The sequence below is a fragment of the Eriocheir sinensis genome, chromosome 4 (genome assembly GCF_024679095.1).
Source record: "Eriocheir sinensis breed Jianghai 21 chromosome 4, ASM2467909v1, whole genome shotgun sequence".
NCBI lineage: Eukaryota > Metazoa > Arthropoda > Malacostraca > Decapoda > Varunidae > Eriocheir > Eriocheir sinensis.
In genome coordinates this window covers 10,365,774-10,392,840 of record NC_066512.1, presented here as the reverse complement: position 1 = coordinate 10,392,840, position 27,067 = coordinate 10,365,774, and the positions used below count along the sequence as shown (strand labels likewise).

The 27,067-nt window shown below is 42.8% G+C and overlaps 1 protein-coding gene across 10 annotated transcripts in view; it reads left to right on the top strand.

Annotated features, from left to right (window-relative positions):
- LOC127008298 (potassium channel subfamily T member 2-like) overlaps window positions 1–27,067 on the top strand; it is a gene marked incomplete at its 5' end in the record, with an annotated part of 214,028 nt that overhangs the window by 4,582 nt on the left and 182,379 nt on the right. For 7 of the 10 annotated variants that reach the window (XM_050880188.1, XM_050880199.1, XM_050880175.1 and 4 more), the window contains 6 exon segments: window positions 2,133–2,297; window positions 6,929–7,129; window positions 8,481–8,698; window positions 14,773–14,922; window positions 21,643–21,950; window positions 22,507–22,542. In XM_050880188.1, the coding sequence (XP_050736145.1) occupies window positions 2,133–2,297; window positions 6,929–7,129; window positions 8,481–8,698; window positions 14,773–14,922; window positions 21,643–21,950; window positions 22,507–22,542 (1,078 nt within the window). 10 annotated transcript variants of the gene reach the window in all.

The window sequence follows — 27,067 nt, the reverse complement described above, 5'->3', positions numbered from 1 at the left end:
TTACTTCTTTTTCGCAGTTTTTATTTATTATTTAATTTTTACAAGTACTTCTTTCACTTGGATTTTTTTCTCTTCCTTTAATCTACCTGACATATTGGTGTTTTTTTTTAGCTTGTTTCCTAGCTTACATTTTTCCTTGCATTTTCTTCCTTTATTCATTTTTTTCATCTGTCTCTCTGCTCTCATTCCTTTCTTTCCTCCTTTTTTTACTCGCTTTCCATTCATCGTTTCTCCGTTTTTTCCTTCCTTCCTTTCCTTCCTTTCTTTCCTTCCTTTCTTCGTCCCTTCCTTCCTTCCGTCTTCCCCTCCTTCCTTCCTCCCTCCCTCCCTTCTTTCCTTCCTAACTTTCTTCCTTGTTTTATTTCGTGTACTAATTCTACAAAGTTTATTTTATGTCTATTTTATTTCCCGTCATTTTCTTATTTATTCTCTTTTTATATCCTCCTTCCTTTTCTGCGTTACTTTAAACAAAATATAAATTCATCTATATTTCAATTTTACGCACCTCCGAATGCTGTCGCTGGGTATTGACTAAATCATTCAATCATTCATTCGTTCGTTCATACATTTATTCATCTCCCCCACGGTTACTTAACTGTGAATATTTAAAAAGACAAGATTCCTCCTCCTGCAGTATGCTTCCATTTGATCACATCTTGTTATATATATAATTAATCTCCCCTTTCCTCTGATTTACTTTCTTCATTTCTCCCCTTTTCCTATTTTACTTTCATTTTCTCCTCCCTCCCTTCGTTTTCTCTCTTTTCTTGCCCGTTTCTCCCTTCTCCTCCTGTTCTCTTATCTCCGGTTCGTCCTTCACTCCCCCTGCCTCCCTCTCTTCTTATATCTTTCCTCTTCTCTTTTATTTTACCTTATTCTCCTCTGTCATCTCATATTGCCTCATCTCAATTCAACTCATCTCATCTCCTTATTTCCTCTTCCCTCTATTCGTTCCTTCTTTTCTCCTCATCTTCCTTCTATTTATTTTTGTTTTTTTGCTTTTCTCTCCCTGACTGCTCTTTAATATCCTGTCCTCTTTCCTCGTCATTTTCTTCTCTTTTTTTCCCGCTCTTCCTCATTTCTCTCTTCGTTTTCTTTTCTCTACTACGTCTCCTTTTCTTCCCCACTGTTCATCTCCTCTGCTTGCCTCTTCCTCCTCCATCTTTCCTTTCCTCTCTACACCATTCCGTTCGCACATACTCCACTTCCCCGTCGAGAGCGCTGGCGGACTGGTCGATGTTCAAGTGCTTTACGTAAACTTTTATGATAGCTTCGTGATGGAGGCTCCAGTCCACCTTGGGAGGGAGCAGAACCTTTGCTTATGTACACTTACACTTTTACGCGGAGACACGGAAAGAGAGGCTGCCAATACTTCCTCAGGTTACGAGTTACTTTATCTCTTGTTTTCCTCTTCTGCACTATTGTTGATGTGTCTGTTTCCCTCTCCCTGTCTCCCTCTCTTCCTCTCCATTGTCCTTCCCCCTTTCGTCTCCGTCTCTCCAATAAACCAGAGATGATTATGGCAGTTCATATTTCTTCCTACACTTCCTTTTCCCATCGCCTCCTCTCCCTTTACAACTCTTTCCTTTCTGCTTTCTCTTCCCATTCCCAGCGACTTTCCTCCTCTTAGTCTCCTACCCTACCTCTTATTTCCCCCTTCCCGCGCCTTTTCTCTCTCCCACACTTGTTATCACTCCCTTTTCTTTTCTCTCTCTCCGTTTCCTCATGTCTCTCTTCTTTCATCCCTCCATATATTTCCGTATTACCATGGCCATTTCCATTTCTTCTGCCCTCTACGTTTTTTTTTTATCTCCTTCTACCCTTCTTTCCCTCCTCTCCTCTCTTCGTCTCTCCTCCTCTCCCGTTATCATTTCCCTTTCTTTCTCCTCCTCTCCCCCTTCCCTTTCCTTCTCCTCCACTGTACGTTTATCCTCTCTTCTTACCCTTTCTTTTTCTCCTCTCCTCTCTTTGTCTATCCTCTTCCGATACCGTTTTCCCTTCCTCTCTCCTCTTCACCCCTTTCTCCTCCTCTCCTCCTCTCCTCTCTATTCCCATGTGCTCGTCTCCCTCCCTCTCCCCTGCCGTGACACATATAAGCTTATCGAACGATGTTGTTTTCCCGTCCGCCACAGTTCGAGCAGCTCGCCTTCACGTGGATGGAGAGGAAGAAGCTGGGCGGGACGTACTCTGCCCACCGAGCCCAGAGTGAGCGGCACGTGGTAGTCTGCTCTACCAACCTCCAGGCGGACACCATCATGGATTTCCTCAACGAGTTCTACGCTCACCCACACCTACAGGTGAGTCAGCTGTCCACAGGTAACTATGCTCTTTTTACAGGGAATCGCCGGCCCAAAACTGAATTAAAGGATTGGCGGTGCTGAAAAATTGTGTTGTTGGAAATCATATAGTACTGTACAAATTTCAATCAGATCGGACCAATAGTTTCTGAGGACAAATTACCCCCCTAAAAATGCAAAATATAAAAACGAGAACTTTAAAATAAAATTTCTCCTACGATGTTAATTCACTTTTATTAGTATACTAACCATATCATACTCTAATACTTTTGCAACGGATGAAGGTCCACTTTATGCCTATCGTTTTAGTACCAAGAAATGTTTTTAATCTTTTTTATTCACATTTTGTTTACTAAGAAAAATCGCCAACACATACTTAATCTATGTGACAAAATCAACAACTATTTTTTTTTTCGTTTTCATTAAGGCATCCATAGATAACTTTGAAAAAAGCGGATTAAAAATATGAGGGAAATAATTTTACTTTCCACAGCAATATCTTGCACTCATCAGAAAGGAGCGTTGGACTTTTATACAAGTATGCATGATTAATTTTCGAGGTTTTTTTTTTTGTGTGTGTGTGCGCAAGTGTTTACGTATAGTGGCGCCATCTTGCTTGCCGTCATATTGTGTTGAAGCTATTGTGACCAGTATGTTTGCGAGGACGTAAGTAACTATATATTTTTAGACTGCGTCAGGGTGGCGATCCCTTAAAAGAAGGGAAGGTCATGACGCCTCTGGTGGTAAATTTGATTCTTGACTTTGGCATTCGTACCGTGTTGCGAGCCGGATTTTCTGTTCAATCATTTATTTTTATCCCCTTGCCTGTGTCCCCAACCTCCAAAAATATGCGCGAAGAGGTAAAACCACCAGTCAACAGATAAGTGTTCTAGTCATTTCAGAAAGAGAGAGAGAGAGAGAGAGAGAGAGAGAGAGAGAGAGAGAGAGAGAGAGAGAGAGAGAGAGAGAGAGAGAGAGAGAGAGAGAGAGAGAGAGTGAGAGTGAGAGAGAGAGAGAGAGAGAGTAAATGGGTGAATAAGTCAGATCACAAGAATTTGTTTTCTCTCTTCTATATTCATTCCTCCTCGTTACCTATTTTGCATTTATGAATTAAGAGACTAATAAACCATTTGAATTGATGCCAAGGAAAAGAATGCTCCCCTAAGTAGTATAATTGGTTAGCACTTTTCATCAGGATCAGGAGACAACAGACGTGAAACTCTCCCTCCTCCCAGGCCCTGAAGGACGAGTGGTTCATTTTTTACTTTTAACAGCGGAGGTTGTTTACTTTTTTTAGACATCTTCTTTTATGTAATTTCAAACTCTTGTATTCAACGCGTCAATATGAGTTTCTTTCCTTCCCATGCATCATTCATTGCCAGTGGGGTTTTTTCCAATAATAGTACACCAAACTCTGAAGGAAGCTCACATATATAACAACTGCATCTAGAAAGTGTATCAGAGATTTCTTGCATTCTTCTCAATATGAAAAGATGACAGCTAGAAAATATATTTAAGAAAGGAAAGTTTTTCATTAGTAGTATGTACACGTAACTCTGACTTTTGGAACCCACTGTAGCGGGGTTGCAGCGGGCCGGGACGGGTGGTGGGGGGGAGCATCGGGATTCAATGGGCCGTTGGAGCGAGCGCCTCCCCACTAAGCCCCGACTTGCTACTTAACTCGATTACAGAAAACTGATTTGTAATCGGTTTATGGTGAAAAGGTGAGCTAAAGCGTGAAATTTCCAATATGATGCTAAATTCCTATTCGAACTCAAGGAGCCTTGAGCTGACAAAAAGGGATAGAGGAGCAGTTTTTTGCCAGCGTTCCTCAGGCATCAGACACACCATGCTGAGGCTGACGCGCCTCTCCGACAGTGATGCCTCAAGGCATCCCAAGACGCCTCAAATCTTGGCTCCTGTCACCCGCCTTTCTCAGTCACTCGGTTACACCGGTGGCGTGGTGGGCAGGGAGGGGGGCAGGATTATGCCCCCTTCCTTTCCCATTCCATCTTGGCTTCCATATTTCGAACTAACTCTCTCAATACCTGTTTTGTCTTTTGATCTATATATTTTTCATTTTCATTTTCAAAACTGTTAACCCCTTTAAGAGAACCTTGACTTTGCTGCTGCGAACACCTCACTGATTAGCTGGCCAACAAACCAGCCACCCCCCAACCCCCCCACCCCCCTCCCCGCCCCCGGACTCAGAAACTCCTTCTCTTTCATCACAGCTGGAAATCTTGTGCATTTCTACAGTAATGCACAATATTGCTCGTTATTGCTGAGTGTTGGGTCCGCGGCGCATGCACACTACGTAGTTCTCCACAAATTCTCGAGTCCTCAGTTATTCTGTTACACCGGCCGCAACAACAAAGAGAAATATATAGACACCACAAAGGCGCAGACGTGCCTCACATTCCTGCCTTCCCGCAGAGGCCTTAATAAAAATGGTCGTATGTTGGCTCCCGTGGCTGGCGACTGTGTCCTTCGCTCTTTGACGCCCCTACACTCCAACCACAAGCCTTCCCGTCCCTCAAGTAACTAACTAAAATGCATGAAGGGCTCTAACAGGTGTTCTACGCATTATGTATATACACATATATATATATATATATATATATATATATATATATATATATATATATATATATATATATATATATATATATATATATATATATATATATATATATATATATATATGAGAGAAAAGTGATAGATAGATAGATAGATAGATAGATATAGGACATATACCCGAGGATACCGTTATTGACCCTGTCATGTATAATTCATGTGGCGTGCTGTGTGTGTTGCGTAGTAAGGGCTGTAAGGCGGTGTTTATAAATGGTGCGTAATGCAGTATGAGAATTCATGCATTCTCTAATTGCTTCCCAACTACAGCGATAATAACTGTGCCTGGACCTCCAATTTCTTTATTTCTTTCCGCTTTGTGATGGTTGGTAAGGTCGTAGTATAAAATACGAGAGGCATTTTCGTGAACAAGAAGAGTGCTAGACGAAAAGAAAACCATATAGTAGTGTATTTTAGTGACACAAGTGACGATGTTTTAGATAATCGTGGGGAGTCTTGTACTTTTTATGACACACCATATTTACACACACACGCACGCACGCACGCACGCACTCTCACACACACACACACACACACACACACACACACACACACACACACACATTTACTATGCAGCTGCCCTTTGCCATGTAATCCAGCTCGCCTCCGCTTCCTGATCCCTGAGGCCTCGCTGCCGGCTCCCTTTAGCATAAGTGTACCTGTTCCATAACAATAACGTTTGAAAAAAAGTACTTTGTGTGAATTATGAGGGTTTTTTTTATCTGAATAAAATTTCTTATTTGCCATCGACACATAATCAACATATTCATGATCAGGTAGCCTATTTTCAAACCATTTACTCGTGAAATCATCTTCGCCTGTGCGCCACGAATATCAAGCATTAAAGCGTCTTCACCACCAGTTAAAGCTGTGTTGGTGTCCCGTCAGGGTCAAGGGCATGCATACTGATTAAAAAAAAAAAAAAACACCCAAAGAGCGGCGAATCCATTTCTGATTGGCGGTGGTCGGCGGGGCGCAGCACTACAAACCTGTGATAGCGGCGTCACGCAGCGGACGTGGCAACGCCTCCATTTAAAGACTGCTAATAGAAACCTGCGTCATAACTTATTAACTTGTTGACATATCATACGCATTTGTTGGCGTTTATTTTTACTTCTTGCAGACATTTTTCTTCCTGCTAACATTTTCTTCTTATGTAGCTCATCAAATCGTATAAAAAATTTAAAAAAGTGCATCACAAACCTTGTCTCATGACTAATACTTACGCCTTCCACCACCACCTCCACCTTCCCATGCGTCATCATTGCCGTGTACAGGCTATCCTTCGCCACAAGCACCACCTACACGTCACCACCTTCATCCATATTTAGCTATTTATAAATGCCATCACCGCCCCACCTGCCATGCTTCACAGTCCTCACTTCTATATACCATCAGCCACCACTTCCTTCTCTATACATCATGACCTCATAGTAGGATTTCTCTTGCCTATATAGCACCATTCGCCACAGCCCTCATCTTTATTATTTCATTTACCACCGTCACCGCTACACTACGTGGCATGTTTCGCAGTTCTTACTCTAAGTCAAAGCCCTACTTGATGTTTTTCCATCAATACAATTCGTCGCCATGACTTTTTTCTTCTACCCAGGACAACTATTCCAGGTACTACCTTTACATTTACGTCATAACTTTCACTTTAGGTTATCTTCTGCCACCATAACTATTCACATGTCCCCACTTTCATCTCTATTTCCTTTTCTGTTGCCATTACCACCAACTGCAACTACAATGTATATCTCTTCTCGCCTCGTTGCCTCGTTTGAGTCGTTTCTCACTACTACCTTCGCAGAGGAATCATAACATTTATATTAGACTTTCCTCGGATAATACCATGTGCCATCACGACCTTTTTCTTTACCCAGAATTACTATTGCCATAATTGTTTTGCCTTATACATCATAATTATTACTTAGTCAATTTTCTGCCATACCCACCACCTCCATTGGTCACCACCACCTTTCTTCTTCCCACAGGATTATTTCGTGGTGCTCCTGTCGCCGATGGAGTTGGATCCCACGATGAAGATGATCCTGCAGGTACCGATGTGGGCGCAGAGAGTCATCTACATCCAAGGGTCGTGCCTCAAGGACGGGGACCTGACGAGAGCCAGGATGAGCGAAGCGGAGGCGTGCTTCATCCTGGCCGCCAGGCACTACACCGACAAGACTGCCGCGGTCAGTATCCCTGCTAGAGAAGGAGGAGGGGGAGGAAGAGAAGGGAGCGTGGTGATAGCAGCAGCAGCAATGACAACAGCAGCAGCAGTAGTAGTATTAGAACCAGTATTAGCAACAGTAGTAGTAGTAGTGATAGTAGTAGTAGTAGTAGTAGTAGTAGTAGTAGTAGTAGTAATAATAGATGGAGGAGGAGGAGGAAAGGTAGAGGAAGGAGGAAGTGAATCAAAAGGTAACATATAGGAGGAGGAGGAGGAGGAGAAGAAGGATGAAGAAGAGGGAGATACACATCTGTAATTTCCTTCTATATTATTTCGATATTTTGCACTTTATAATCAGATTCTTGTATAGCATTCCAACCGATGGGGTTTAGTCTGGTAACAAATACATATCATCAATTTCAGTTGATGTGGCCAAGTTTATAAAAAGGAAAACTTGCTATGATCTCAAAGTCATTCCTCGCCCATTAGTCATCACGAGAAGCAGCTTATTACTCCTCCGTCAACATGATTAATCAGCTTAATTTTCACTTTTCCTTCATCTTGGTAGAGGTTTATATTTGGCTTCTCCTTCATTGTCATTACATTAATTAGTTTTCTTCAAGGTTATATAAACCTCTTGATGATTTATGTTTATCACAGCGTCACAGATCATGCAGATCTGCCCTTGACCTTTTAAGACGCAAACATTAGTGTAACATTTTTGCCAAACCACCAAGACTTTCCGGGATGTAACACTATATTAATTCGCTTTTTAGCGTATTTAAAGCACTGTACTGCACTTACCGAGGTGGGGTGAAATCATTCAACACTGAAATTAATCATGGATACGCGTGGATTAAGGGAAGAAGTTAGAAAGGAAAATTAGGAGTCCGCTCACGATTATTTTTCATTACCTGAATCACCATGAGATGTTATAGAAATCAACATAATATTGATGTGAAAAGTGAATCTCAACTATTTTGGACTTGTATGGGTTGCGCGTAACCTTATGTTGACGTTAGTGAGATACAAAGGAAAATCTCTCACTTATTTCTCACTTAAATTGGTTCGGTTGATTGAATTTTGTATGAATATAAATCCGGGATATAGAAGTGAGTGATGTCCTTTTGTTTTAAGGAACTACAGAATCTAAATTATTTTGCGTTGAACTAGAATGTGAATGTGAACTCTTATTCCTGAACCTCATCAATGATGAGGTACATCCTTTCCCCAACACGCAGAACGAGTAAACACCATCCCATACTTGCAGATTATGAATATTTGTTTTAGATAATCTTAAACTAGGATGCAAATGTGAACCTCACACCCCGGAACATTGTTCCTAACGTACCACTTTTCTTCCTGCAACACAGGACGAGCACACCATCCTGCGCTCCTGGGCGGTCAAAGACTTCGCCCCTAACGTGCCCCAGTACGTGCAGATCTTCAGGCCAGAGAACAAGCTGCACGTCAAGTTTGCCGAGCATGTGGTGTGCGAGGACGAACTCAAATACGCGCTTCTCGCCAACAACTGCATGAGTCCCGGCATCTCCACGCTGGTTACTCTGCTCCTACACACCTCCCGCGGCCAGTGAGTGTTCCTTTTCCACATGTCAAGAATAATTATCAATCTGCCTCGCCCTTCATTCCTCCTCTTTCTTCTTTTGTTTGCTCTTCCTCCTTCTCTTTTTTTCCCCAGCCGGTGAGTCCTACTTTTCCATGTTTCTTGAGTTCACCAGTGACATTCCTTACGTCATCTCTTTCGTTTTTCTTTCGTTTCCTCCTCTTTCTCCTCCTGCTCCTGCTCTGCGATGATTTCTTTCCATTGAGTCTTCCTCGTCCCAAGAGTTTTTAGCTGCCTCGTTCTTTCTTCCTCTCTTTCTTTCATTCTTCTTTTTTTTTTTCCCTCGTCCGTTCCCGGGGCCACTTTTGCCAGGCGCTTCGTCCTTCCTTCCGTCCTCTATATTTTGTTCTTCTTGAGTTTCTTTTTTCACCTTTTCTTCCTCCTCCTCCTCAGCCAGTGAGTCTCCCTCTTCTTCGTACCAAGAGTTTTCCGACACCTCGCCTCACGTCCTTTTTTTCTTTGTCTCTTCCTCTTCCTCCTAAACCCTTCCCGGAGTCCCATGAATTTGCTAGCTACCTCGTTGTTGTTGTTTTTCTGCCGTACACTCTGTCTTTTGTTCTTCTTACGTTTCCTCTCTCTTCCTTTGCTTCCTCATCTCGTCTGTGATGTTTTGTTTTTGTATTCTCTTTATGTGCAGCCTCCTCCTCTTTGGCACTACAATATTCTAGTGAGTTTCCGTACACTTTCATTTTTGGTTCTTCATTTTTCCCTACTTCTCCTCCTCCTCTTCCCCTCCTTATTCTCCAACTCTTCCTCCTCCTCCTCCTCCTCTTCCTCCTCCTCCCCACGCTGCCTTATTTTTTCTTTCTTCTTCCTTGTCTTCCTAACAGCATTCACATATTTGGCTGCTTTCCTCCTCCTTTCTGTGCCTTTCTTTTTTTCTTTACACATCCTTCCTCCTCTCGAATATTTTGTCTCGCTGTGTCCTTTCTCGCCCTTTTTTTTCCAGTCGCACATCCTCTCCCAGGCATGTTCTGATCCCTTGCTGTTAACTCGTGATTTTCTCTCGGTGTACGGAGCAGTTCTCACTCCTGTTTTGCAAGTCATGTCCTCAAATCTTTGTTTTGATAGTTACATCAGCGACACGGATTCCCTTTCCATTCCCACGTTTATCTTTCCTTCATTGCCTTCCTTACCTCGCCTGTTCTTTCCTTTTGCTCATTTCCTTTCCTTTCCTTTCCCATTATATCCATTTTATTCCCTTCCCTTTCCTTCCCTTCCTTTCCCTTCCCTTCCTTCTCCGTTCCCTTGCCTTTTCTCCACTGCCACGACTTTCCTTCCCTTCCCTTTCCTCCATTGACATTCCTAATCACGTCCTTTTTTTCCTCCCTTGCCTTCCCTTTAGCACCATTCAGGGGTAGGTTTAAGGGCACCCAAAGCACGAAAATGACAAGGACCCTGTCGTCTTGAAGTACATCCGTGTAGGAAAATGCATCTTTGACCATTATTTCTTTTTTTTTAACGTTTCGCCTATGGCGCCGGTAGGTTTTCTTGGTGGGGCCTGATGGTCGGCCCCAGCCCATTATGACGCAAGCAAGTCTTTATAGTGGCACCATCCTGCTTGCTTCATGCTGCCTCCCCGAGCTCATCTGTGATCCTCTTCTAGAGAGAATATAGAGTTCGAGTTGATAGATGGTCTTCGGGAAAGCATGTAGATAGTCTTGGGCCACTCGGCGATGACTGAAAAATTGCCAGATTGTTTGTAGCGGCGGGCGGGACGCGAACCTGTGTCCTCCTGAACGCCGCGCCCGCATGCTGACAACTCACCCTCCTTTCTCCGTGCTCAAGGTGGATGCATACTCGTCAATATTCAGTGTCAGTTGCTTTTGTAGGCCTCCTGCTGCTAAATTACTCATCTATTAGTTGCAGTATTCTTAATTTTGAAAAGTTAAGAACAATTTGGAATACAAATAATGACTCAGACCTTTATGATCTTCCCATCTTCCAAATGGATTTCGAAAACTTTTGGAAGCAGAAATGATTACTTAAACCGATGTAGTTAGTGCAAGAAAGGCCTTGTTGCACCCAAGTCAGATCTAGATATGTATTATGGCTGTCTCACATTGGCCATGGGTCCCAGTGGGGTTATAATGGGCAATTGAGTGGACTATAAAGACAGCAGGTTGGCCCTTTGAGTCCTTTTCTGGAAAGGGCCTCACTAATCCTTCTAGGGAAGGGCTGTTGGTGGTAGCGAGTGTTCTAAGTGCTAATAGGTTCGCGGATAGAGAAAATCATATCCGCCAGGTTTACTTTATTGGGGTGGGGGCGAAGATTGCTCCCTCTTGCACGAGGGAGCACGGGCCTTTGCCAAAGGCGGCCCGTAGCAGGGAGCCGACAGACCGACCCTATCGGCGATCGAAATCTAGCCGACCAAGTCGATCTGTCGACGAGGACTGGCGTGTCTCTGAACTTTATTGGGGGGGGAGATTGCTCCCTCTTGCACGAGGGAGCACGGGCCTTTGCCAAAGGCGGCCCGTAGCAGGGGGCCGACAGACCGACTCTATCGGCGATCGAAATCTAGCCGACCAAGTCGGTATGTCGACGAGGACTGGCGTGTCTGATTATTGGGGGGGGGGAAAAGATTGCTCCCTCTTGCACGAGGGAGCACGGGCCTTTGCCTAAGGCGGCCCGGAGCAGGGAGCTGGGCAAACTTCACACAGGTCATGGACACTTAAAAGAGGTGATTGTGTGTATGCCCTAACTTCAGCGACTTCGGTCAAAAGGTGCACCGGGGGAAAGGCATGGGCAGCAAGTCATATATCATGACAGCCACTCAAAATGAAACTCGGCTGCACCATTAGCAGGCTAGGACCATCCCCAGACCCCTCAAGAGGGCTTATCGGCGCTATAGGCACAAAAGGAAAATTGTAAATGAAATATATAAGAAGATAACTGAAGCTTTCAACAAGGAACTACTTAAAGAAGTGGGAATACAAGATAACAAATCAATTTTACCAGGAGGTAGATAAAAAATGAAATACTGGATAGACAGCTGAATAAATCGACCGGGAAAGTATTAAGATAATTAGAATATGAACAAAGGTGGTAGAAGATCAACAAATGTCGAAAAAGAATCATGTCCCCTGTGCCAGCTCCACAATGGTAGCCTCACCCATCGTCACCCTTCCCTCCCCGCACGCCAGGGAGATTATTTCGTAAGGCCTCGGCAGAGAAATTAATGAAGCTTCAAGTTGAGAAAGTTACAAGGTGTGTTAATTAGCAGTAATTGGCTGGCATAATTAGCGACAAAGCAGGGGAGAGAGAGAGAGAGAGAGAGAGAGAGAGAGAGAGAGAGAGAGAGAGAGAGAGAGAGAGAGGGGAGATCAGTTCCCGATTCCCAAATATAAATTAAAATTCTCTCTCTCTCTCTCTCTCTCTCTCTCTCTCTCTCTCTCTCTCTCTCTCTCTCTCTCATACCTGGTTCAGCACCTCTCCTTCCTTGATTCCCCATTTTATCCTCCAACTTCTTTCCCTAAACCAGGCAGACCCATATTCAATATCGGCGTGGAATAATCTCACCCCACCCTAGTAAGTGCCGTAGCCTAGTACGTGCTGTCACCCTGCCTGGTCAAACTCTTTCGCCTCTGCCTGTCAACATCTACCTTTCCTTCTTGCTGGAAGTATGCCTTCATACAGCCTGTACCTAAGAAGGGTGACCGCTTCAATCCCTCAAACTACCGTCCTATTGCTTTACTTTCTTGTCTATCTAAAGCTTTTGAATCAATCCTTAACCGGAAGATTCAAAAGCACCTTTCCACTTTTGACCTTCTATCTGATCACCAGTATGGGTTCCGCAAGGGGCGTTCTACTGGTGATCTCCTAGCCTTCTTAACTGACTCTTGGTCATCCTCTCTTAGCCGTTTCGGTGAAACTTTTGCTATTGCGCTGGACATATCAAAAGCTTTTGATAGGGTCTGGCACAAATCTTTGCTTTCTAAACTACCCTCCTACGGTTTCTATCCTTCTCTCTGTACCTTTATCTCCAGTTTCCTTTCTGACCGTTCTATTTCTGCCGTGGTAGACGGTCACTGTTCTTCCCCTAAATCTATTAACAGTGGTGTCCCACAGGGCTCTGTCCTATCTCCCTCTTTTCTGTTGTTCATTGATGATCTTCTTTCCAAAACGAACTGTCCTATCCATTCCTACGCCGATGATTCCACTCTGCATTATTCAACTTCTTTTAATAGAAGACCCACCCTTCAGGAACTTAACGACTCAAGGCTGGAGGCTGCAGAACGCTTAGCCTCAGACCTTACTATTATTTCCGATTGGGGCAAGAAGAACCTGGTGTCCTTCAACGCCTCAAAAACACAGTTTCTCCACCTATCCACTCGACACAATCTTCCAAACAACTATCCCCTATTCTTTGACAACACCCAGCTATCACCTTCCTCAACACTAAACATCCTCGGTCTATCCTTAACTCAAAATCTCAACTGGAAACTTCATATCTCATCTCTTACTAAATCAGCTTCCTCGAGGCTGGGCGTTCTGTACCGTCTCCGCCAGTTCTTCCCCCTGCACAGTTGCTGTCCATATACAGGGCCTTGTCCGCCCTCATATGGAGTATGCATCTCATGTGTGGGGGCTCCACTCACACAGCTCTTCTGGACAGAGTGGAGGCAAAGGCTCTTCGTCTCATCAGCTCTCCTCCTCATACTGATAGTCTTCTACCTCTTAAATTCCGCCGCAATGTTGCCTCTCTTTCTATCTTCTATCGATATTTCCACGCTGACTGCTCTTCTGAACTTGCTAACTGCATGCCTCCCCCTCCCGCGGCCCCTGCACTCGACTTTCTACTCATGCTCATCCCTATACTGTCCAAACCCCTTATGCAAGAGTTAACCAGCATCTTCACTCTTTCATCCCTCACGCTGGTAAACTCTGGAACAATCTTCCTTCATCTGTATTTCCTCCTGCCTACGACTTGAACTCTTTCAAGAGGAGGGTATCAGGACACCTCTCCTCCCGAAACTGACCTATCTTTCGGCCACCTCTTTGGATTCTTTTAGGAGCAGCGAGTAGCGGGCTTTTTTTTATTAATGTTTTCTTTTTTGGGCCCTTTTTGTTTCTCCTTTGCTGTAAAAAAAAAAAAAAAAAAACAGTGATCCACAAAAATCCACAAACACGCGAACTAAGTATATTGGCATATCCCACAGTTTTGGTGGTTTGGCAAACATTCTATTCTTGGTTATTTATTAAAAGTTCAATGGCAGATCTGTATGATCTGTGACGCTCTGCAATTCCTTTTATTATATATAGGCTACAGGACTTGTATTCACCAAATGTGGCCCCCTCAAAAAAGCAGTTATACAATATATATATATATATATATAGATATATATATATATATATATATATATATATATATATATATATAGGGAGATCTATATATATATATATATATATATATATATATATATATATATATATATATATATATATATATATATATATATATATATATATATATATATATATATATATATATATATATATATATATATATATATATATATATATATATATATATATATATATATATATATATATATATATATATATATATATATATATATATATATATATATATATATATATATATATATATATAGATATATATATATATATATATATATAGATATAGATAGATAGATAGATAGATAGATAGATAGATAGATAGATAGATAGATAGATAGATAGATAGATAGATAGATAGATAGATAGATAGATAGATAGAGATAGATAGATAGATAGATAGATACAGAATTTGACCACCAGGGAGTGCCAAAATAAAGCAGTCTGACTTTGTATACAAGATTCTTATTCACTTGGGCCAAAATACGGCATGCAGGATAACTTTAGAAAAGTCTTATCCACCAGGGAGAGTCAGGATGGTCAAATAAATAGTGACTATACAAAACTTTCATCAAGTAAGAAGGGCTAAAATAAAAGCGTGGCTCTCTCCATACTACTCTCTTGCATCAAAGATTGCTAAAATACAACAATGTGAATCATCATACAAAACTTTTTACCACCAGGGAGGGCCAGGCTTCACAGGAGGACTGGCACAGGTTGTACGGCAAGTGTTCAGGCAACGAGATCTACCACATCAAGTTGAGTGACTCGCGGTTCTTCGGCGAGTACGAGGGCAAGAGTTTCACCTACGCCAGCTTCCACTCCCATCGCAAGTTAGTGGTCTTATCTGGGGTATTTCGTTGGGGTTGATGTTCATTATTTGGTGTTTGTTTGAATTACCTTTGTGTGTAATTTTCATTAACAGAATATATTCCTATAATAATAATAGAACTTTATTGGTACGTCCCTCTGAATTCACCCTGTATTCTATGATTATATTGTTTAGAAGTAGTTGTATTAGGATTAGTAGCAGTAGTAGTAGTAGTAGTAGTAGTAGTAGTAGTAGTAGTAGTAGTGGTGGTGGTGGTAGTTATCGTTTTATTGAAATGCCACTCCCACTCGGGTCATGACACGGCTGTCATACACGGCTGTCCTCACTCGTCACTTGGTTTGTCTGTGAGTCACTTATATCATTATGTCGTCTGCCATGCCATGAACAAGCTCACAGTCATTGTGATTTGCTTTCCACCTTATTGTTCAAATGGATTGCTAATCAATAGCGCTATTGTTGTGGTTCTGCCTAATTGCATCTTTCATGTTTGTAAGGTTACTAATTAGGTACATTTATTTCTTTTATTGCCTCTTCCTATTTGTTTGTGCGTTTTTTTCATTTCTTTCCCTTCCCTTTCGGGTTGGTCAATAATTAGGTACCTAGGGAAACCTGGAAAATATAAACTGTGGCAATCCCGGACTTTACATTGGCCCGTGTCCCGGGGTGATGGGTACTTACTCACCACAGGCTCAAAGGATCAACGGTACGGAGATGAGCTGCATCATGAGCACCACAGCCACGCACAGCTATAGCGTATGCAACAAACTTTTTTTCTTTTATTTGACAGCTTTTTTATCGGCGTCGCAGACGCCGATCAACAGATTCTCCATCTTCTTGTTTATTGTTGTTCACTTCAAGTTGTTTTCCTGGCTTGCCCATGCATTGTAGACATGACATTGTATAATAACATTTGTTAACCCTGATGAACCCTACAACATGGCATTATAAACAAAGTCAGCTTTTTTTTTTTTTACGTCTTGGCCTGTGGCGCCTATAGGCCTTCATAGTAGGGCCTGATGGTCGGCCCCAGCCCGTTGTGGCGCAGGCAAGTGTTTATAGTGGTGCCATTTTTACTTTTCAGCATTTTCCATTTTAGACCCTAAGTTGCATAATATAAATTGTTGGGTGGGTGTTGGAGGGTCATGCGACGCCGATCTAGCACAGTTTTTGTGCTGTTAACACTTGTTTAAAGTTCATTTAAGTGTATTGAGGCCTCACTTTCTGAGCAAATGTATAATAACCATAATATGACCGATGCCCAGCCCCTCCATCTCCACCCACCCCCCTTAAGAAGTAAGTTAACTTGTCTTTTAGTGAACCTAAGGGGGTCGAAGTAGGCTAGCCTCCCCCCTCCCCCCCTTCATTAGTAAGGGCGTGAATACTCCTTATGAATTATAGTTGTGGTTAACTGCGTTTTTTTGCTGGTTTTAGCTCCCGGTGCAGCGTTAATGCACCCATTACAGATATTTTCCCCACACCAACAACACATTCACGGTCCAACCCGCCCGCTACCACCGCATTCCGCCCTCATTTAGTTTGGGGGGCTGAAAGGGAGGACGTAGTAGCCTACACTTCAGGTATGCTGCAGAAAGGATTAAGAGACAAAGCTGCAGCAAACCTACATAGAGGAAAAGCAGGAAATAATAGGATTTTTTAGTTCGGTTTAAAAACAAAGGAAGAAGAAGAAAAGTTAAGAATCAAATATACAAATTTTGGCAGAAAAGAAACAAAATTGAAAAAGGAATCACGGAATAAAGCCCCTGTCACATCTAACCGAATACGGTCGGCAAATCCACTAAGACCCAAGTTGAGACGGTGTCCGTTCGGCCGTGTTGGCGTGCATTCGCCGAAAAAAAAAAAAAATCGTCGCCGGCAGAGTCAGGATTCGGCAACAATTTCCAGACCATTCCCCGGTCGCTCAGCCGGTGTGAAGAAGAGTGACCCGGCGTAGGTAGGTGGAGGTGACGCCAGATCAAACCCCTCTTTAGGCCCGGTATCCCTCAGCTTCCCCGGGCGCAGGCGAGATAAACACAAGAAAATGTTTTACGTTTAATCGTCTCCTCAACACACACGGGAGAAGGGTACGTAGTAATCCCGGCGTAGCGTCACACGGCGTCCTAAGGAGTCCTGGATGGAGAGGCCCAAGGGCCACTGGCAAGGTGGTGACGCGGCTGCGAGACGGTGTCGGGACGTCCGAGATGGAGGGGCCCCTGGTGCCACAAGTAGGGTGGAGAAGCGGCAGCGAGGTGGGGCCGTGACGTCAGGACGAATGAGAGCTATGACGGGGGCAGCAGACTGGCAGGGCTCGTGTCAGCCGCAACCCCGTATATGGCGGCGAGAGCTGAATGGGAAGCCGGGTAAAGGTGGCGGTATTCGGCTGAATCCGAGAGTAGTCTCCTCACACCACCACGCCAGTCCTCCACATCGCGTTCCTTCGAACCCTTGGGGAGATGGAGCAGGGTCCGAAGCGCGTTAATTCCTTCGACCCTAGGAGAGGTGAAGCAGGGGCCGAAGTGTCGCTTAATGAGGCGAAGCATGGATACATAAGTAGTCTTCCCTCACAGCCGGCGATCGCCGAATTTTGACATTTGAGTCGGTGACCTGAATCAAGCCTTAAGACAACCCGCAGGCTGACCGCCGGCGTGCCTCGGACAACGAGGCACTGACTGCTGACCCCCCCCACCCCCCCCCCCGGCGGGCCTGGGGGGAGTCGGCGACTTGGTAACACCGGGCCGAATTGGCACACCGTGTCGCCGACAGCCACCGCTCGCTCACTCCACCCTCAAGGGGGGAGGGAGGTCGGGGAAAAGTCGGCGATGGGTCGGCGGTCGGTCGGGGTGCACTCGCCGGCCGCCCGCCGACTGCACCAAGAATTCGTGGCGCAGTCGGGCCGGAATCGGCGACCATACGCCGATCGGTCGGCGATGAGCCGGCTCGCGGTCAACGATGGGTCGGCTCGCACACTTTCACGGTCAAGTTCCCGATCATCCCCGATCTTCTGCCGGAGGCAGAAAATTGGCCTGATCGGCAGTAAGATCGGGGAAGGTCGACGGCAAGCCGCCATGCATCGCCGGTCAATTTTGATGACCGTAGATGCTGCCGACCACCGCCGGTCAACTTCAAAATGTTGAAAAATATCGGGGATTCTCTCGGTCGACCCGCAGTCTCGAAAAAAAGCTGTGACTGGTGGCATATCTGTGACTGCCGGCAGTCAACCGCCCGCAACCGGGGGCAAACAGCGAGCAGGCTGCAGGAAGCTGGCAGTAGACAGTTGGAAAGCCACGGTAACACCCATGTTTGACCTTGGGATTAGCAAGGTGTGGCCTGGGATTAGGCCGCCGGTCCCCATAAAAACAATATACGTGGTGCGACTCTGTTCAATATCTCCTGGCACATGTCCCTGTCCATGCGCATTAGTTTTTTTATACCTATCAGGTCCTTAGCCACTAATTCCATGAGGGTATCGAACATACCTAGATGACCTCTTCTCTGCATCCATGTTCTCACCCACGTTGCCCTATATCTTTTCATTATTCTTTTCAATAATTTGTTTTCCAGTAGGTTATATACAAGCAACAGCAAAATTTGATCTGTCCACGTCCAGTTTAAGGAGTTCAATCTCAAGTTCACGATATCTGAGGAAAGTCATGGCGATACCAAACACATAAATGATCAAAACACCTGGAGGGGCGTTTATTATACATCAGGTGTAGTGACGACCGTGATTGATCGCCGACATGCCGCAGGCATTACGAAGGTCTGCCGCCGACTGTCCACGGTAGACTTGAGGCCTACCAAGGCCTACCACAGAATGACCTGCAGTTGTCGTAGTTAAATTAAGTCGGCTGTCGGAGAAATCGAAAATCGAAACTACATGGTCGCCGGTTTAGGTGGCGTGCACAACTCATCAAGTTCAAGCTCGGGCTCGGGCCGGAGGGCCAGCAAAAACAAACCGCGCTTCCTCTCTCCTCATATCTCCTGGCTGCATCTTCCGATTGCCTGTAAGAATAATAATAGGTGGAGTAGCCTCTAAACACTCCAAAAGAAGAAGAAGCCATCTCCACCTTCGCCTCCACGCCGCCGACACGTGTTGTTTTGCTGGCCCTCCTAATCGTAACCCCGTTGCGTTGATGAACAGTTATTCTCGTGCGGTAGGTACACAGGCGAAAAAATGCAGGTGTGACGCTGGTCAAACCACCAACCGGGAATATTGCCGATCTTGCCGACGGTCTGGCCACGATTTGCATAGTGGGGGTGAATGGGGATGATCGGAACCGTGACCGTGAATGTGTCCGAGGGGCTTTCAGTGCTAAAACGTCACAACAACGCCGCGCGGTCCGTGCTGCATGGTGGTGCTAAATCGTAGCCACAACAATTGATCAGTTTTGAATCTCCCGCTCACAATACATGTTCCAACACTATTCCACACTCCATTGTAACTTTATTCTGATTGGTCCTTGGAGGAATAATATTCCTCCAAGGATTGGTCCATGTCATAGAGTGGGTTGTCCTTGACCCCTCCCCCCACCTCCTACACAACCACACTATACGTGAAACAGCTGTATAGTATTTTCCTATTTCTTTCTCATGATATGCTTGAATATTTGCTACAGTGCATAGTTACAGAGATGTGGAGCTGAAAAGAACCCCCCCATCCCCCCTCCCGACCGCGTATAGGGGGATACGGATCTGAGGGCATATGACGCGATCGATGCACACTGAAAGAGCTGAGGAGTATAATAGTAAATTTAAAAACGAGAAGAAAAGCAATTAAACACACACACACACACACACACACACACACACACACACGTACGCTCGCACACACTCACGCACACGCTCGCACTCGCACACGAGGAGAGTGATTTTCAAAGAACGCTTGAAGGCAAGGGCGCCGTTGTTGCAAGAAATACCTCCTGGCAGAAATAAGTCGCGCTGATGCCCACTACGCATGCGCACAAACAGGAGGAAAACATTAAATTTGCCTGGTTTTGTCTTAGTTTTGTCCACTTGTGATGCTTTGTGATAGTTGATGTTTCCCGCAGGAAAACAAAACAACAGCCAAACAGACCAAACAAGCTAGAACTGAATGAACATTAACGCGCGCGCCCGTACGTGGTGTATGCCTCGTCCCCGCGTCCACCGACAGACAGTGATCGGAGCAGAGAAATCTCATCTTCAACTGTGGCAGGCCCTGCTGAGGGAGGCGAACAATTTTGTGATCATTTGGAATGTATCAGGACTTAGTGAGTGGGAGACATCAGTAAGGGACGATCGAAGGAGAGCGGTGTTGTAGGCTACCTGTGGTGGACGGTACCACGTAGGCCGACAGTGTAAGGAGACTCGATCCTCTCCTTACTGTGGACGGTAACTATAGCTATATACATTGTTTCACGAAGATGTCATTGTTGATTATCTGGGACGAGCAAAGTGCATGAACCATAAGTATGTACACCTGCAGCTGCTGGCAAAATAAAGTTTGAGACATGTATCCCTAGCTGTTGTAGGAATCAGCTCGCAGTCGCAGATTTAAATAACTCGAAGAGAGAGGTTCAGCTTGCTTAATGTTTCTATATTTCACTCACCGCTATCTTTTACTTGTTCTGTTTCGGCTCCAACGGCACAAACATCAGAACAACTCTTTTAATCAAGAGATGGCTTTATAACAAATGAACATGGCAGAGTTTACAAAGAATTACCTCACGTTGAAGTTCACTCAGTTCTTGCTTGTTTGATCTGTTGGTCTGGTGTGTTGTGGAAAAAGTAAGAACAAAATAAGGTAAATTATTTTTTTCCTAATGTGTATTCCCCAGTGCGCATGCGCAGTGGACTAAGTTCTGCTGGGAGGTATTTCTCGCTTCCTTCTCCGGGGACGCATTGGGCCACGCCGCCGCCCGTATCTCGCTTGCCTGTCATGGCTATTTCCCCACTTGTTTCGATCGCTACACTCTTTCTTGTGTCTTCTCGGGAAGTTTGAGGTTAGTAGAAAATATCTTTACAAAAAAAAAAGCAGTTTGTTCGAAGGAAAAACAAATGAGGTCTGATAACACGAACTAAAAAGCTGTCAAATGGAAGAAAAAAATAGGAAGCGGCAATAAAGGAAATATTAAAAAAAAATGTTTGTTGGGTGGAAAGTACTCAAATATTAAGATAATGTCTTGCATTTTTTTCCTAAAGTCTAGGGAGCTCCAAGGGTACTGGAATTTATTTTGGAGTGTTGGGAATATGCTTCAGCCAAGTACATATATACGGTACTGCAATATGTTAGGACACTATAAATATAAGGACCGTGCCAGCAGGTATGAAGTGCATACGAGTTACGTAATAAAATGCGAATACGAGTACCTCAAATTTCTAAGAATGTGAGATCAGTAAAGGTGGGAAACGCTGGTGCATTGGTTGGCTACCATTATATATGAGTTAGTTCCTCCTAAATGCACCCCTTTGATCCTTTGTTATTTCTCATGGACAATCTCCCTACAGAATTTTCTTTCCAACAATTAACAACTGTTTGAAAACTTTAAATATTATCAACCGTTTATTAATAAAAAAAATAAAAAAACATGTTATGTTGACCAGCAGTTTCTTGTTAAGGAATAGAAAACAAAAGTGGATGACATACGAGTTAAACATGCCATGTGAAAAAATGCAGGATTAACAAACTTTTTTTTTCTCTCTCTCTCTGCAAGCATGAATATTATCTTTTTGATCCCCATGACAGGTACGGAGTGGCCCTGGTGGGGGTTCGGCCAGCTGAGCTACCCGAGTTTTACGAAGACACCATCATGCTCAACCCAGGCCCCAGACATATAATGAAGAAGACAGATCTGTGCTTCTACATGAGCATCACTAAAGAAGAAAACAGTGCCTTTGTGGTGGGGTCGACTTCCACCAACCCCAACCAAGAAGGGAAGGTGGAAGGAGGGGGCGGTGATGCCTCCCTTAACAAAGATCCAGAGAGAGGTGTTGGAGGAGAAGAAAGGAGGGAAGGTGACCGAGAGGAACCCTTGCCTCCTAAGCCGAGATCAGGTAAGTCTCTGCTTAACTTAGCATTCACAACTGTTAAGTTATATATCCTATATTGCTGGGGTGGCAGACTACGTATTTTTTTTTTTTTTATCATACTGATATCCTTGTATTTGATTTACTGTTAAATATCCATTTGTAGAAATTAAACTCCTCCTTACCCTTAATGTGTTAACCCTATTTAAGGATACCACATTTGTTCTCTTGTGTGCCAAAAGTTATGCTTGCTTTATCTTATTACTCTCCATCAAAGACTTCTTTAGTCATGGTGATTTTTCACTTTTGTATAAATGATTTTCCTTTCTCTCTCTCTCTCTCTCTCTCTCTCTCTCTCTCTCTCTCTCTCTCATAAAACTTTGTATGGTTCCTATATTTTGTACAAGGGCGTATATAAACCTTACAACACAGAAGGCACATCTACTGTACAGTTTTCATACATGCACTATTGTGGATGCCTCAGCCTGTGTCTCTCATTTAGCAGAAGCGAAGTTCGATGTCTGTCTTAAGCATTTAATTAAGCTAAGACTTCTCAGTTACACATGATGTTTCTCAATTGTAGGGCGAAGGTGTGTTCTGCTCAAGCTGCGCTCAAACGGTACGGAAGGGATGACCTATACACTCTCTCCCACCCACCCTCTTCTGCCTCTTTGTGTTTTGAGGTTAAGTTAGGCTAGACTGGAGTGCTTTTTCTCCTCAAAAGGACCTAGTTAAAGTTAGCTTTACATAAGTATTATTTTGTAATTACAACAAAATATCGTTAGTTTTTATTTTATTTTAGTTTAGCTACATCCTTATCCCTTGCCAGTGGCCAAAGTCTGTCTGCACTTGAACATTTTTTTTCATATGAGATGTGTAGACACTGAGATAAAATGGTGGCTGATAAGAGGATGAAAGGAAAACAATTTTCACCGCTCAAACTAATAATAAGATTGTAACATTTAAACTTAACTCCCTCATTAAACTCCTTATTAAAAAAAGATGTTCATTTTTATATTTTCACACTTATTTTCCTCCCCCAGTAACTCACTTACTGTCTCCTTGATTCTCAAGGCACTGTGAAAATATTTCATGTACTCCTTTGTTGAGATAATATCCCATAATTAATCAATTTCCTCATCCTTCTGCTATCCACCATCACTATGACCAACACCTTTACCACCACTACTACAGCCACTATCACCCCCACCCCTACCACCACCCCTGCCACCACCACCACCACCACTTGTTCAGTTGTGGATCATCCAATATCACACTTCTGCTAACATCCCAACTGGTTTAAAAGACTCCTAAAAAAAGAAGTATTATATAGGTGTGATATTTAAATTTATGGATAGATTAAAAACATTGAGAAATGCTTCCAGGAAACTTCAGACTACTCAGCAATGGTTTATATTTTTCAGCGCTTATAGCAAAATGTTATACACACACACACACACACACACACACACACACACACACACACAGAATGAGAATGGCACCTAGATGGATAGATACTTTGTACTAACACCCCACGTGCACCCTCACCAGTTAATTGTTATATCTTACAATGGAAGGAGACGGAGACAAAATTTGAAAATTAAATACAGCTAATTAAGTTTTTTTTTTATTTAATTATGGTTGTGTGTGGTATGGACCTATTCTCTTGTTTACTCCCAAAAAACTCATGTTTTTAGTAGAAAGGTCAAACATTTTCTTGATACTAGGCTCAATTCAACTCATAACTCTCTACTCATTGGTAACATAAAATTAAAACCAATTAGAAATGGCGACACAATTATAAATTTGAATGTGATAAGACTGAAATATGCAGGTGATAACAAGTCACATTACTTAATTAGTTGTGCAGTGCACATTGACTGAAATTGATAATACAACTAATATACAGTACATTTTTTACATTAATTCCTTAACATAGCAGGTATGAATGAACAGGGTATTATTTTAATCAAACAAGGATGTAGAGGTGAGAGGTCTATAAAATTTATGGAATAGGTGAGACAGCATGGGATTCTAATAGAAGTGATATAATGATAAGAAATGGAAGAGGTTGGACTGGCCTTTAAAATAGAAGGAAAGGGTCAAGAGGTGTACATATTTTATAATATAAACCACTAAAATAACACCAGAATGAAGTGTTTTATAGCATCACTGATTTTCATAACTGTTGTTGGGAGATACTAGGATATGGGTGTGTACATTTTAATTTTAGTGTGAACAAATTATTTTGCCTTTTTCACTGAATGCTCTTTCCATTGTGTGTTTATTAGGAAATGATTTTTGAACATTATCATGATCATCAGTAACCCTTGATCTTTTCCTGTCAGCTATTTTTGGATTCTTTTTCTTTTTATTTGCCATTGAGTACTTCCTGTGCTGTAAAAAAGAAAGAGTTAAAAAGGCCTAACCAATTTGATGGTCATTCCAGGTAGTTTTTGAGAGTGGTCAGTTGCCTCTTCTAACACAATGGAATATGAACACATTTATTCATAATCCTCCTGAATCATGGAATTAATAAGGATTTATAGCTCTCAATTATCAAGTTAAATAATGACTGGAAGGTAAAATTTGAATCTTTGGATATAGGAGCAACCAAATTCAGTAACTATCTACCAAAGGGCAGACAACTATAATGCCTCTTGTTGCTTAGGAATTTGTCAAAATTAAAGATAAAGTTTTAATATGAATCATGTTACTCCTATTCTTATAAGCACTAAAACATGCCTTCTCAGTATTGTGAGAATGTCACACAATACAAAAGTAATGAAATTCAATGACAGAGGAAGTAGTTAACCATAGTGTCTATAAAATGCTTAAGGTTTCAATTCATCATGAGTAGGTACAACACAATATATTAGAATAATAATTGCACAGCTTACTGATGCACAAATCACAAATCTAGCTAGCAAAGTAAACCCAACCTAAATATTTTGGTCACTGCCATACTTCAGCCATACCTTGCTTCTTTAATTCTGGGCCTTCATATACTGACCTGTATTAATTTGACCACCTAGTGCTTAGTTAACAGATTTTTCATTCCTTTTCATTTCTACTTTGTACTTTTGCCTCATTTTAAGTGCTATTCTCCTGCCTCATCTATCTTTGTCTTAAGTGTGGTACATTACAGTGCAGTATGTAAGTATACTTTGATACTACAGTATGATATTCTTCTTAGGTACCATACAGTATAGGGATATGATTTGATTTTTGTACCATTTTCATTTTTTTTTTTTTTCAAACAAAAATACACATCAACAGAGTGATCCTGACCCAGTAGACCAGTACCACTTCTCAAACTACTGAGAAACATCTCCATCACTCATCAGGTCACTGAATTCAGAGTGCCTCATATCTCAGTCCTCCTGTGGGACCTTGGATGGGGGGGGTAATAAATATTCCACTTGAGGTCACTCAGGTCTGTGAGACCCTCTGGCCCTGTCGAGTTCAATAAATAACAGGTCAAGTTACTTCCTGTGCTAATTTTTGGAGATTTTGCACATATGTGCATGTTCTCCTTGGTGTGACGTCATTGGGAATATTTAGTTGCTCGCGCAAGGTGGTGGCGTGTGGTCATATATACTGACTCTCCTGCCTTGCCTGGCCGTGTACCCACAATTTTGCTCTGCTGTGTGCATGATGCCACATGTATACACATACACGTGAGAATTTTTTTGAATATTTTGTCTTTTTTTTTTTTTTTTTTTTTTTTTTTTCAAATACGTATTTCCTTAACTTTCAACCCTTTGAGTGTGGGGTCCAGGTGGCTCAGTGGGTTTGGTTCATACTTTGCAACCAAGAGGTTGCGAGTTCAATCCCAGCTCACGGCGGTGTCTTGTCGGTGAGAGAGGTAATGCCCTGAGCTATAAATGGTCTTAGCTCTGGAAATTACTTACCTAATTATACTATATTTAGATTTACCATACGAGTACTAAAAATCTTATAAAGGAGGCATTGGTTATGGTATAATTGATTACAAGTACCTACTATAGTAGGTTCACTTAAGCTAGATTCCTGGCGCCTAGGCAAGTTGGTAAGTTTGCAGCTGATTGGCTGCACCGCTCTCTCGCACACTCATGTCGGACCACATCTTGCATGCTCGAGTGAGAAATGTTTCTTTATTATATGCCATAGCTCACTCATATACGAGATAGCCAGTTTTGGTTGACACCATGAGACTCAGCAGTAACTGTAGAAGCAAGATATATTGTAAAAACTCTACAAAACAAAAAAGAAAATGGTATTATGATGAGTTGAACCCTGAAGATGTTAAAAAATGCTGATAACATGTTTGACTTATGCTCGCTGTTTTCAACAGTTGTTCATTTACTGCAGATATATATTATCACATTATGTATGAAAATCTCGTGAACATGATAGTGTGATCAGAATACAGATAAAGCTCCACATATTGAAAACACAGAGCTATTTATAGCAACATGTCACTCGCCGCAACCATCATGGCGCACGCCACACTCGGCGTGTGGAGGCAGTTTGACCAGGTAGGGTGTCAACATAAAAGCATTTTTTCTAAAGACAATAGGAGGCACTCCATTGGGTCCACAAGCCTTCAGAGGATTGACACCAGAGAGGGCATAGAAAACATCTTTCTGAAAACTTTAATAAGAGGCATAATGGAGTCAGAAGGGGGATGAGTTGGAGGAATATGCATTAAATCCAGCAGAGTGGATTTTTCAGAGAAAGTTTGAGTGAAGAGTTCAGCAATAGAGACATGTGACAGCTGGCCAGCCATCAGGACTATGGAGAGGTGGGAAAAATGAAAATGTGAAGTTGGGAGATATTTTGGGGTAGGTACCAGAAGTCTGTGGAAGAATTAGAAAAAGCAAGGTTTTGGCATTCTTTAATGAAGGAGGTTTTGGTGAGTTGAAGAATAGATTTGGTGCTATTCCTGGCAGAATCTTTATTACCAAAGACATCAGTCCACCTCTTCAAGTCATTATTCACTGTCCATGCCACAGCCATAGAATACGATAGGGAGTACAAGCAACTTGAAGATCTGAATCTTTGTCTTTTTGCACAAGTATTGACAACACCTTATACTCGTGCTAAGTCCATAATACTGTAGGCCAAGCCAAGTCACTGTAAGGTTTCTTGACGAGACCCAC